At 55.4% G+C, this 12,448-nt stretch overlaps 2 protein-coding genes across 5 annotated transcripts in view; one reads left to right on the forward strand and one right to left on the reverse strand.

The window, feature by feature from the left end:
* The first annotated feature begins 601 nt into the window (after positions 1-601).
* Positions 602-4,313, forward strand: Ptger1 (prostaglandin E receptor 1). The gene is made up of 3 exons (XM_028862829.2): positions 602-1,292; positions 2,300-3,264; positions 3,695-4,313. Exons 2-3 carry the CDS (start codon positions 2,317-2,319, stop codon positions 3,959-3,961), a joined length of 1,215 nt encoding a protein of 404 aa, XP_028718662.1. The 5' UTR covers positions 602-1,292; positions 2,300-2,316; the 3' UTR covers positions 3,962-4,313.
* A 224-nt stretch (positions 4,314-4,537) lies between these two features.
* The window catches only part of Pkn1 (protein kinase N1), a 31,291-nt gene continuing 23,380 nt past the window's right edge, over positions 4,538-12,448 (reverse strand). For all 4 annotated transcript variants that reach the window (XM_028862828.2, XM_028862827.2, XM_037206029.1 and 1 more), the window contains exons 10-22: positions 12,325-12,400; positions 12,099-12,240; positions 11,917-12,010; positions 8,092-8,171; positions 7,947-8,022; positions 7,767-7,858; positions 6,618-6,794; positions 6,309-6,371; positions 6,118-6,194; positions 5,703-5,845; positions 5,351-5,458; positions 5,168-5,248; positions 4,538-4,823 (exon numbers count right to left, since the gene is read on the reverse strand). In XM_028862828.2, coding sequence (XP_028718661.1) covers positions 4,620-4,823; positions 5,168-5,248; positions 5,351-5,458; positions 5,703-5,845; positions 6,118-6,194; positions 6,309-6,371; positions 6,618-6,794; positions 7,767-7,858; positions 7,947-8,022; positions 8,092-8,171; positions 11,917-12,010; positions 12,099-12,240; positions 12,325-12,400 — 1,413 coding nt within the window. In that variant the 3' untranslated portion in view covers positions 4,538-4,619. The remainder of the gene's footprint in view (positions 4,824-5,167; positions 5,249-5,350; positions 5,459-5,702; positions 5,846-6,117; positions 6,195-6,308; positions 6,372-6,617; positions 6,795-7,766; positions 7,859-7,946; positions 8,023-8,091; positions 8,172-11,916; positions 12,011-12,098; positions 12,241-12,324; positions 12,401-12,448) is intronic.

The following is a 12,448-nucleotide window of genomic DNA, read 5'->3' on the forward strand; positions in this document are numbered from 1 at the left end:
TGGCCTCATACGTGCTAGGAATGCACTCTATCACTGGGTTATGCCTCAAGTCCTCCTTTGGGGTCCTGCAGGTCTGATGGGAGCCCCTGGGAATGTGTGGCTTTGTTGAGTGGAACTAGGAGTAGTGGGTGGTTGGTAACCACGCTGAACCAGGGTTGTGACCATTATGGGTAAACATTGGGTCCTCTGAGTTTCAGGGAGCTGTGGGGTATCCTATGTACATGGGTCTCAGGTGTATCCTTATTTGGGGGTCAGGGTAAACAGCTAGGTCTTAAAAAGTGTCTAGAGACGTGATTATGTGGCTCAGGTGGGACAAGGTCTGGGTGCCCATGGGCATTGGTTTGGGGGAATATCTCCAGGAAGTGTGCTCCAGGACTGCAACAGACTTACAATGCCAAGTGAGATTTACACCCTATGCTAAGGTGTGAGCGAGCATCAGTTTCAAGGGGTCTGTATTTGGGAACATTAAAGGAGTGGATATTAAAGTCAGCATTGGTGGGAGCTATCCAGTGTTTACTTGCCATCATGGCTGACCTGACAGTGACTGCATGTTCCCCTTCTCAAGACGTGAAGTGAGGCTGTAGCTGTGGGTGCAGGATGTGGCTCAGGTGCCCTAAGAACTGCCTACTCCACCTTAAGACAGGGTGCAGATGCTAGCCTGGCTCCTCAGAGCTGATCAGCCCTCTCTCTTTCTCCTAGGATGACTCCCTGTTGCCCTGGTCTGGGTTGCTCACCTCCGCCCCCACTGTGACATCCACAAAGGCTTAAGGGCAGGCAACATTGCCAGGTCCCGTCACACAGCCAGCTCCAAAATCCTCAAGCCTAACGTGGACAGCACCCCACCCCCATGAGAGTGCATAGACCTCCCAGCCTGCCCCAGGCGATGCTCACATTTTCCAGTGTTTAGATTTTATCCACTTTATTAATGAGGCAGGCAAGAGGCCCGGGTGAGGGTGTGGGGGTTTGCTTCTGCCCTGATGAGAGGAGGGGGTCACAGACACCAGACCAATTCAGAGAACCTCAGTCCCTGGCAGGAAGAAGCTGAGCCCAAGTGGCCCTGACCGTTGCCAGCAGCAGAGGTTTCTCCCACTCAAGGCTCCCAGCCCTAGCGGGCAGACATGCATAGGGTGGAGCAGCCCCTGGAGGCCAGTGGGGTGCGGGTGGAGGCGGCACAGAGCCGAGGAGCCGCCCCAGGAAGAGGGAGCGGCCTGCCGGGAGCCAGGGAGCAGCTGGCGCGGGCAGCAGGATCCTAGTTCCGGGCCATGGGGACCCTGCATCCTGAGCAGCACTGGGTAAGAAGTTGGGACTTGAGGGTCCACAGGCAGGGAAAAGGAAAGCATTGAAAGATGGGCTATGGCCATCCTGGGCTCACTGTGTTCATGGCTCTCAGCCCAAGGCTGTCTGTCTATCCCTTAGGTCTGCTTTAGCCCTCTCAACTAGAAAACGAAGAACGAGCCAGAGGCTGGTTCACATAGGAGTATGGGGTGGGCATCTGAATGAGGCAATGACATACTGCTGAGATTGCCATGGAGACAGGTGTAACTGGCAACATTCATGGGACTCTGGGGAGAGAGGTGGGTCCTTGGAGTCCAAGAGCACCGAAGAGATCAGAGATGGGTCCATGGAAGCAGGGGTCTGAGGACAGACCATGGAGGCAAGAGGATGCACTACAGGGATAGCAACCTTGGGGCACAGAAATTAGTCTTTAAGTACGGAGATGGCTTGTTCGGGGAGATGAAACTGGAGACCAACAGTGGTCTCTGGAGGCAGGGACATTGGAAAAGATGGGCTATAGTAATGGAGCTGTTGGGACATGGGACATCAAGGGTAGGATTAAAAGGTGACCAACAGCTGGTTATGGTGGTGTGAACCTTTAATCCCAGGACACAGGAGGCATAGGTAGGGGGAATCTCTTTAAGTTTAACGCCAGCATAGTCTACACAGCCAGTTCTGGGGCCAGCCAAGGAGACTTACAAAAAAAGGAAGGGGTGGCAGACACGGTGAGGGTTGGAGTTGGGATCAAAAGTGGATCAGGATCTATTCCATGGGGCCATGGACCAGGAATCTGATGTGCTAGGAGGTGGGGGGTGGAGATGAGGACCTCTGCCACGTCTGTCGATGTCGGGGCAGAGTGAGGTCAGGCACAAGGGATGGAGCTGTGAAAGGTGAAGTGGGATCTGAAATGGAGCGGCTAGGGTCCTGTGGAGGTGCCCTGGGCACAGAGGCCACATTGTTACATGGATCCTGGTGATAGGTGGTGGGACACTAGCCTCACTGCACCCTCCTCTTATCTACTTAGCCCTCTTGGCCACTGATATGAGCCCCTGCGGGCTTAACGCGAGCCTAGTGGACGAGGCAACGTGTGCAACACCCAGGGTCCCCAACACGTCTGCGGTGCTACCAGTAGGCGATTCCGGCACATCACCAGCGCTGCCTATCTTCTCCATGACCCTGGGTGCAGTGTCCAACGTGCTGGCGCTGGCGCTGCTGGCACAAGCTGCAGGTCGTCTGCGGCGGCGCCACTCAGCTGCCACCTTTTTATTGTTCGTTGCCAGCCTGCTGGCCATCGACCTGGCAGGCCATGTGATCCCGGGCGCGCTGGTGCTTCGCCTGTATGCTGCGGGACGTTCACCTGCTGGCGGGGCCTGTCATTTCTTGGGAGGCTGCATGGTCTTCTTCGGCCTGTGCCCACTTTTGCTTGGCTGCGGCATGGCCGTGGAGCGCTGCGTGGGTGTCACACAGCCGCTGCTCCACGCGGCGCGCGTGTCGGTGGCCCACGCACGCCTGGCACTGGCCACGCTGGCCGCCATGGCTTTGGCTGTGGCGCTGCTGCCGCTAGCACATGTGGGTCGCTACGAGCTACAGTACCCTGGCACCTGGTGTTTCATTAGCCTTGGGCCTCCTGGAGGTTGGCGCCAGGCATTGCTCGCCGGCCTCTTCGCCGGCCTCGGCCTGGCCGCGCTCCTCGCGGCACTTGTGTGCAATACACTCAGCGGCCTGGCGCTCCTGCGAGCCCGCTGGAGGCGTCGCCGCTCTCGACGTCTCCGCGAGACCACGGGTCCCGATGATCGCCGGCGCTGGGGGTCCCGTGGACCCCGCTTGGCCTCCACCTCGTCTGCCTCTTCCATCGCTTCAGCCTCCGCCACCCTCCGCAGCTCCCGGGGCGGCAGCTCGGCGCGCAGGGTTCGCGCACACGACGTGGAGATGGTGGGCCAGCTCGTGGGCATCATGGTGGTGTCGTGCATCTGCTGGAGCCCTCTGCTGGTGAGGGGCGCAACCGCTCCTCAAGCCACACTCCTTCCTGCCCCCTCCTGGGCTCCGCCCCCTTAAGACCCTGCCAGCACAAAAAGCCAACCGTTTGTCTTTTCCCTCTGCTATCTATCCCTGGCTCTACCTTCGCCCTCTTGTATCTCTGTAACTTACTCCCACCCACTCAAGCCTGTCCAGTTCGCCCTTCCACTTCATTCCTTCCTTCCTAGCCTTCTTCCTCCCCAGCTTTTTGACCTTTCTTCTGTCCTGTGTGCTGGTATAATGGGGCTTCTCTAGCCAGACTCCGCACTCACTGACGATCTTTGCCTAGTCGCTCTCCTTCCCACACAGTATTTGCCCTGCAGAGCCCACCCCGGTATCCTAACCTTACACCCCACCCCTCCTCTCACACGGGCGCCACTGCTCACACCTGCTTTTCTCGCAGGTGTTGGTGGTGTTGGCCGTCGGGGGCTGGAATTCTAGCTCCCTGCAGCGGCCGCTCTTTCTGGCTGTGCGCCTCGCGTCGTGGAACCAGATCCTGGACCCATGGGTGTACATCCTGCTGCGCCAGGCCGTGCTGCGCCAACTGCTTCGCCTCCTACCCCTGAGGGCTGGTGCTAAGGATGGCCCAACGGAGCTGGGCCTAACCAAGAGTGCCTGGGAAGCCAGTTCACTGCGTAGCTCCAGGCACAGTGGCTTCAGCCACCTCTGAACGTGCCCAGAAAGCTAAGCCAAACCACTGCGCAGGGCTCAAGGGTATAGAGAGCCTCAAACACAGCGTGCCATGGGCGCTGCGTCCTGTGGGGCGGCAGCACACACTGACAGCACATTGGTGCAAGAGGCTCCACCCAGACGAGTACAATTCTAACGCTGGCCACGCGATGGCGCAGACACACAGGACGTTCCAAATATCAGAGGTGGGATGGGTCCCCAGGTCAGCAGCTCCAATAGCATGCGCACAATGCTGAGTCCTTAGTGCTGAGATTGGAGCTGCCCGTAAAGGCAGTAACGTTTTGGATTCACTTTCCGTCTCTGCTGCCGCCACAATAGACTCTTGCAACCATTCTGCTCATTTTGGTCCCTAACTATCCTAACAGTCTCCACACCCTGTACCCACTACAGCCTTACAGCCCCAACGCTCTGCAACACAGCCCTGAGCCCTGTCCTCGCTTCCCACTAATGCATGTTCCCAGCTTGACCTTTCAAATGAGCCTCATCCCAGTTCTGTCCCTGAGTCGGCCTGCCTCCGTCACCTGCTCCAGGCACACCCTACCCCAGACTGCACACAGAGGCTGAAAATGCATGTATTGGGTAAACCCCAAAGGCCTTTTTAAAAACCAAGAACTCTTGGGCAAGGCAGGGGCTTGGGGCTAGTAGCCTCCTGCCACAAAGTCGAAATCCCGGAAGGCCGCCTGCTCGGCAGCTGTGAGGGGCCGGGCATCCCGGGGTGGGCTCAGCGTGGGCGACTCCCCAGTGAACTCCTCATCGAAGTTGCTGACATCTGTGCGCCCCGAAAGTGTAGGCACGAAGGGTGGGGGCAGGCGACGAGCCAGCAGGACGTCCCAGCCCAGAGTCTGTGGAGAGGGAGACAGAGTCATGATGGAGGCTGAGGGGAGTCTGGAGACCAGCAAGAAACAGACAGGGTGCAGAGGAACTGAAGCTCAGACCAGCCAGGGAGTCTGGGGTAGCTCAGGATAGCCCTGGAATGCCATGGGCATGGAGAAGCAGAGGGAGTGAGGGGTGGGGGTAATGAGGGGTGCAGACAAAAGGAGCTAACATCTGAGAGGAATCATGGCAGATGGGGAGCGGGGAGGGGCAACAAAACTCTTGAGATGGAGCAACTAGATTTGGGGTGGGGATGAACTGAAACATCCAGGTCCTTGGGGTGACTGACAGGGTGGGGAGGGAGTCTGCTCACCCTGAAAAAAGGCTGTTTTTTCACATCTTCTGCGTCTCGCTCAGTGGATCCCAACCTCCTCTCTGGGTTCCTCCGCAGCAGCTGTGGGACGACGCACATGTCAATGTGTGTCCGATTCCCGTCCCTCAAGACCCTTTCCTGCCCACCTTGTACTTGGTGGTGGGGAGGTGGGGGTGTGCTTACCCTTCTCATGATGCCAATGGCCTCTGCCGACAGGAAGCGGGGATAACGAACCTCATCATTGACAATGCTGTCAAAGACCTCCTCCTCGTCGTCCCCGGGAAACGGAGACTAGAGGGCAGAGAGCCAGGTTGAATAAGATCCCACTTTTAGCCAATCGAGGTCACCCGACGCTAACAAAGGGCCCTCCCCTGGGGGTGCACGCTTGCACCAGAGCTGGCTTACAGGGGGTAAGTGTCCCATTTCAGTTACAGAAACAGACCGCAGAGGCGAAGCTGACACAGAGGGGCAGATTCCCCTCCCAGGCCGGGACACACGCGCCTTCTACAGAAACAAAAGGCAGCCTGGGCCTCACCTCGCCAACCAGCATCTCATAGAGCAACACGCCCAGGCCCCACCAGTCCACCGCTCTAGTGTAGGACGTGTCTGTCAGAACCTCCGGCGCCAGGAACTCTGGGGTTCCACAGAAGGTGCTGGTCCGGTCTCCATAGCCCATCCCTGGGTGGAGTGGAGCACAAAGCCATGTGAGCCACTAGTGGTCGGTCGGGGGAGTAGAGCGCGAGACGAGACGGCCCTACCCCCATCAGTATGGGAGTGACCCGGGTGGGGAGGCGACTACACTTGGGAAACTACCCTGAAGCTGTTAGGGTGAGAAGGTGCCTGCAGACAAAGCCCATAGAGAAGAAAATGTCACCTGACCACCTACATACAGCCTCACCAGAAGGTAGCCCACCCCCTAGTCCTCTTATCCCAGGATTGCAGCCCCTCACCCTCCTTGCAGAGGCCAAAGTCTGCGATCTTGACGTAGCCCTCAGTATCCAGGAGCAAATTGTCCAACTTCAGGTCCCTGGGGAATGGGCGTGTCAGGGGATGTAAAGAGGGATGATTGGCAGTGGGGGCTGGGGCTCCACACAGAGCTTAGCATGTCCAGTCTGGGCTGAGCATGCGCTCATGTACACACCTGTAGACAATCTTGTGTTCATGGAGGAACTGCAGCCCCAGCACCACACAGGCCGAATAGAAGCTGCAGAGACGTACAACATCACACAAGCCTGGCTCCACAGAGCCAGGATCCCTAACCCCTGGGGTCCCAAAGCTCTGTCAGGCCTCAGGATGGAGGGGCGGGAGGCAGGGTGGAGGGGCGGGGGCCGGGGTGAAGGGGCGGAGCAGGGTGGAGGGGCGGGGGCCGGGGTGAAGGGGCGGGGCAGGGTGGAGGGCGAGGCCTCCAGGGACCGGTAGGAGAGAGGCGGGTGCTGGAGGAAGGACTCACACAGCCCGAGGCTCTGAGAACACATCACTGTGGATGTGCAGCATCAGGTCTCCACCCGCTGAGTACTCCATCACAAAGCACACGTGCTCTGGGGTCTGGAAACAGCCGAAAAGGTTCACCAGGAAGGGATGTCCTGCCCTGGTCACGGCCGCCAAAATCCGCTTCTCACACATCAAGCTGGGCAGGAGGCAGAAGTCAGAGGGCCCAGCTGCTCCCTGACCTATGCCCATGCCCTCTGGGGCTCGCTCAGCAGGTCTCCGTGGAAGGCCTGCATTGTTGTGCAGCTTTGGGCAACTGCATTGCTCGCTCTCAGTCTGGGCAGCCTGGGTTGCTACACATCCAGCATCTACGCATTGTCTTGGGAAGCAGGTGAGGGCCCAGGCTCAGGCCGATCAGAGCGGTCCAAGTCCATGGGTTAGACTGGGTTAGGACTGAACCGGATCTGATCTTTGGTGTGGAAAGGCTTCTCTGTCTCTGTGAGAGAACTGCAAGCTCAGCCCACAGAGGAGCACACAACCAGAAACATCCCCAAGCACCTGGGCACAGCAACGCCATGAGGCAGGGACAACGCTTCTCTCCAGATCAGTAAATAAATTTCATTTCAACTTTGAATCAGGTTCCTGGTTATTACAAAGGTGACTGGGAAGTCTAGGGACAGCTTGACGCCTCTAAAGGGATGGAGGACTGTGAAGAATACTTTAAATAAACCTTCTTCCTCAATCCACCAATCCTACAAGGAAGGCATTTCCATGGGTATTTGATGGATAGATGAGGAGGCTAATTTCTGAAGGGAGGCCAGCTTTTCCCAGCATCCAGAAGCACAGCTGGCAGAGCCATGATTTTAACGTGGGACCCTGACCCCTGACTTGAGGTGGACCCACATCCCTACATTTGAGTCCTGAACCTCCTGCCTGCCTGCTGTATGACCTCTGACTGTCAGACCATGGGCAGAACGGAGGACAGTAACAGTGCTCACTCTGAAGGAGAGAAGGGGCACAAACGAGTCGCAGTAACTACTTCCTAAGTCATTGCTCTTGGGTAAGAGGGTTGTAAGTTCTAGTCACCTGAGTCTCTCTCACTGAAATGCTCAACAGTGACTACTCTTGGTCTGTTTCCCAGAAATCCTCAAGGGCCAGGACAGGGCCTCACCTCTCCACCTCGTCTCGGGCTACAATGTCCCCTTTCTTCAAGGCTTTGATGGCAAAGAGCTCCCCACTGGAGCGGAATTCGGACAGCAGCACCTGGCACACAGTGGGCACAAGGGCCTTAGTGGACAGCCTGGGCCCTTGAAGGAAGAGCGCCAAGCCCCAGGCCCTTCCCCTGCCTCACCTTCCCAAAATGACCCCGACCCAGCACTGCCAGGAACTTGAAGTCCTCAAGCTTCAGGGGTGACTTCCTCAGGGGGCTGAGGAGAAAGGGGGCTGGTGAGCTCAGAGAGCAGGCAGGAGTACAGGGGGGTTGGGAGGGGCATCACCTGCACAGGCCAGGGCCTGGGGTCTCCGGGGTCTCTGAAGGCAGCTCTGGAGAGGTGGTGGATTCATGGGTTGGAGAACTCTGTGGTGCAGAGGTCACAGTAGCCACAAGTCAGAGCTATCCCCAAGAACCAACAGAGCCCCGAGTTACCCCCTCCCCTCCCTGTGCCCGGCCCACGCCTACCCAGGACCTTTTCCTTCTCAAATCACTTTGCCTTCGCATTCACACAATTTTTTGGCAGGACTGGGGATGAACCTGGGCCCTCACACATGCTACCCCTGGTACTCTTCATTCTCTTTGAGCAGGCCCTCACCAAATTGCCCAAGCTACCCTTGGACTTGTGACCCTTCTGCCTCGGCCTGCAGGGTAACTTCGACCCCAGGCATGCATCAACAGGCCCAGGTCTCCCTCCTTCTGTGACCCTGGGCAGGATCGGCTGACTCCTTACTGAAGAACAGAGCTCCTCAGAACACCCTGTCCATCTCTGCTCCGTCTTCCTTCCAGTATACTTCATATTCAAATACCTTTTTTCTGATTATTTTGTTTTCTGGTTTCAGCCTGGACAGACTGATAGACTGATTGATTTATACTGCTGGGCATGGGACCTTGGACCTCACACCTGCTAGGTGAATGCTCGCCTACAGAGCTTCATCCCAGCCTAACCACGCCACATGAGCACATAACTGAAGAGGATCAGGCCTGGGGCAGCCTTCACGATGGCTCAGATAAGGGAGGGTGCTTACTATACCAAGTCTGGTGACCTGAGGTAGCTCCCAGCACCCACACGGTGAAAGGCGAGAACCAACTCCTGCACATTGTCCTCTGACCTCCACACTTGTGAGGTGTAACATATGTGCACCCCCAAAAAAACAACAGCATACAAACACATACACTGAGAGAGAGAGAGCCAGGCGCTGGGGGTGCAGTTTGTGGTACAACGCTGGCCTAGCCATGCGGGAGCCCAGGTTCCATCCTCCGCCTCCTTTCCAAATGGAAAAAGGGGACAAGTAGGTGCTACGGCCAGGCACAGAGGTGCACAGTCTCAGCACCCAGGGGCTGAGCGGCTAGGCACAGTGGTGCACAGTCTCAGCACCCAGGAGGCCGAGCAGCCAGGCACAGAGGTGCACAGTCTCAGCACCCAGGAGGCCGAGCGGCCAGGCACAGTGGTGCACAGTCTCAGCACCCAGGCACAGTGGTGCACAGTCTCAGCACCCAGGCACAGTGGTGCACAGTCTCAGCACCCAGGCACAGTGGTGCACAGTCTCAGCACCCAGGGGCCGAGTGGTGCACAGGCACAGTGGTGCACAGTCTCAGCACCCAGGCACAGAGGTTCACAGTCTCAGCACCCAGGAGGCTGAGATGCTTGCTGCCAAGCCTGACAACGTGAGTTTGAGTCTTGGGACCCACATGTGGAAGAAGAGAACTGAATCCTGCAAGTTGTCCTCTGACCTCCATGAGTGCACACACATTCACACAAAATAAATAGAAAGATGGAAACTTTAAAAAGAAGCCAGGTGTGGTGGAACACACTTTTAACCCCAGCACTCAGGAGAGAGAAGGCAATCTCTGTGAGTTCAAAGCCAGTTTGGTCTACAGAGTGAGATCCAGGACAGTCAGGGCTACACAGAGAAACCCAAAACAAATAAATGAATAAATAAATGAATATAAGAGGAAAATAGATAAATACTGAATACTGATGGGCCAGCCTATGGATTCATAGTCTACCAGAGCTAGAAATGGTTGGAGGGAATATGAAATAAAATGGTGAGTGGCAGTATTAGAAGGTGTGGCCTTGTTGGAGGAAGTGTGTCAGTGTGGGGGTGGGCTTTGAAGAATCTTTTGTTCAAGCATACCACTTTCTGTTGCCTGCAAGATATAGGACTCTCAACTACTTCTCCAGCATCATGTCCCCTGCAAGCCACCATGTCCCACCATGATGATCATGGACTGAACCTCTGAACCCTGAGTTGCCCCAATGAAATGTTTTCCTTTATAAGAGTTGCCATGGCCATGGTGTCTCTTCACAGCAATAGAAACCCTAACAAAGACAAGGGAAAAAAGAACAGGAGTATCTGGTAACCCACACAAGTTCTATCTGTGACATTCCCACTATGTGATCCAGAGTAAAGCCCGGAGCCTGGCTGTAACCACTCACCCACACAGCATTCAACAGGCTCACCACAGAGCTACAGGAGTCATGACAACTGCACCACCACTTCTTTTGGTGACCCCCACCAAGAGAGCAACAGTTTGTCTTTGACATAAAGACGCACTCAACCAGAGGGAAACCATGCTGGGTACTAGAAACCCAGCCAACTGCCCAGAGCTAATGAAGTCATGGATCTTGGAGGAGAACCTACAACTGCCCATTTACTAAACCAGCAGAATCCCTAACTACACTCTAAACATTTGTCCTTAGACCCACAGATGAGTGCAGTCCTCACCTCTCATCAATGAAACTTCTCTTTGCTACAGATGGAGACCACTACAGAAAACCACAACCAATCAGAATCCAGAGCTGTGGGGCCCAGTCCCAGTAGACACATCTACAAAACTCTCCTGCACCTAAGGCTCAGGGACTCTGGAAGAGGAGGTGGAACAACTCTAAGAGCCAGAGGATGGGGAGTTTGCTATGGGACTGTCTCCTAGAGGTGTCAGAAGCTACACCTGTAAAGTCTCCACAGCATGACTGCCCAGCTGTGAGCTGAACAAGGACAGTAACAACGAGACATGCCAAAGTGGATGGGGAAAAGCCCAGGAGGCCTCAACGCTATTCAAAGAACTACAGGCATCTAAGGGATGCTTAGAGTAAAAGAATGAGTCTTCCCCAGGGAAAAGTATAATAACTGGTTATCCAATAGTAAATGCTCAGCCCTGAAATCATATAAATATGTGACCTTATAAAGGCTGAACAGGTTGTATTTAGGAACATATAAATGTTTGCACATACATATACACATGCAACAGCAATTAATGAAAAAAGAGGCCATGAATTTGAAAGAGAGCAAGGAGGGGTCTACAGGAGGACTTGGAGGGAGAAAAAGGAAGAGGGAACTGGTATAATTATATTATAATCTCAAAAAGAAAAGAAAAATGCCCCCCCAACACACACACACAAAAATCTGCCCCATAGTTGAGGATGACCTGAGTTCTCGACGCCCCGGAGCAGGAATCACAGGCAGGCGGCACCTCTTCTGCCCTTTGCTCACTAGCTCACGGTTTGTGTTTCTTTTTTCTTTTTCAGTCTGGGGATGGAACCCAGAGCTGCAAGCACACTGTTCAAGAGCTCTGCTAGAGAATCTCTAGCCCCCAAGCTCACATCCCCCTAGCTTTGGTTTCTGAGACAGGGTCTGGGTGTGTAGCCCAAGCTGGCCTAGAACTTGCTACTTAGTCTAGGCTGGACTCAAACTTGTGGCGACCACTCTGCCTCAGCTGCGCCTTGCTGGGATGCTGTGCTCACATCACTTTGCCCAGCTTCCCAGCTGACATTCTGAAGCTAGGATAGAAACAGCTGAGGTGCTGGGATGTCGTTCAGTTGGCAGACTATTTGCCTCGCACGCAGAAAGCCCTGGATTTCATCATCGGTACCCTATAAGCCAGGCATGGTAGTCTCAGCACTCAGGGGACAGAGGCAGGAGGATCAGGAGTTCAAAGAGTTCAAAGCCCGAAACTATACTCAACAAAAACAAACAAACAAACAAACAAACAAACAAACAAACAAACAAAAAGCCTGGTCCTACTGTGTGATCCTTGGCTAGTTCCTGGAGGTTTCTGAAAAATGAGCTGGTTCCCTAGGCTGCCCTGCCTAGAGGAGGTGGACACTCACCAGGCTACATAAGGTGGAGGGCAGCCCTGCCGGGCTCTTCTGGGACGAGCTGTCTGAGTCAGCACCGAGGTTCAACTTCTCCATGGATATATCTCTGCAGGAGAGGGAGGGGGATGAGTTGGGGACCTAGCACCCCGGAAACAGGAGGGACAGCTAAGACTGGGACCATCCTCCTTCCTTACCCAGTGTGCCGGACCTCGGCACCTGGAGATGCATTGGGACTGAAGGTGCCCGTGGTGACAGCATTAGGGATAAGTCTCCGGAGCAGCCGCACCCAAGTTGCCACATCAATGTTCATCTGTCTGGCACGCTGAAATGCCTTCCCTAGGATAGCAAGGCTAGGGTCACCACCTTGACATCCTGAGGTTCCCGCGCTGTCCCACCCAGCGCTCTAGGGCCTCTCCTTACCTTGCTGCTTGGAGAAGATTTTTTTCTGCCTTTGGAGCCTAGGGATCCGCTCAATGATGGGGTTGCGAAAGGTGACCTGTGGGGACATGCTCAGCTGCAGTGGTCTCGGGAACAGAGGCACTCA

The sequence above is a fragment of the Peromyscus leucopus genome, chromosome 5 (assembly GCF_004664715.2).
Source record: "Peromyscus leucopus breed LL Stock chromosome 5, UCI_PerLeu_2.1, whole genome shotgun sequence".
NCBI classification, from domain to species: Eukaryota; Metazoa; Chordata; class Mammalia; order Rodentia; family Cricetidae; genus Peromyscus; species Peromyscus leucopus.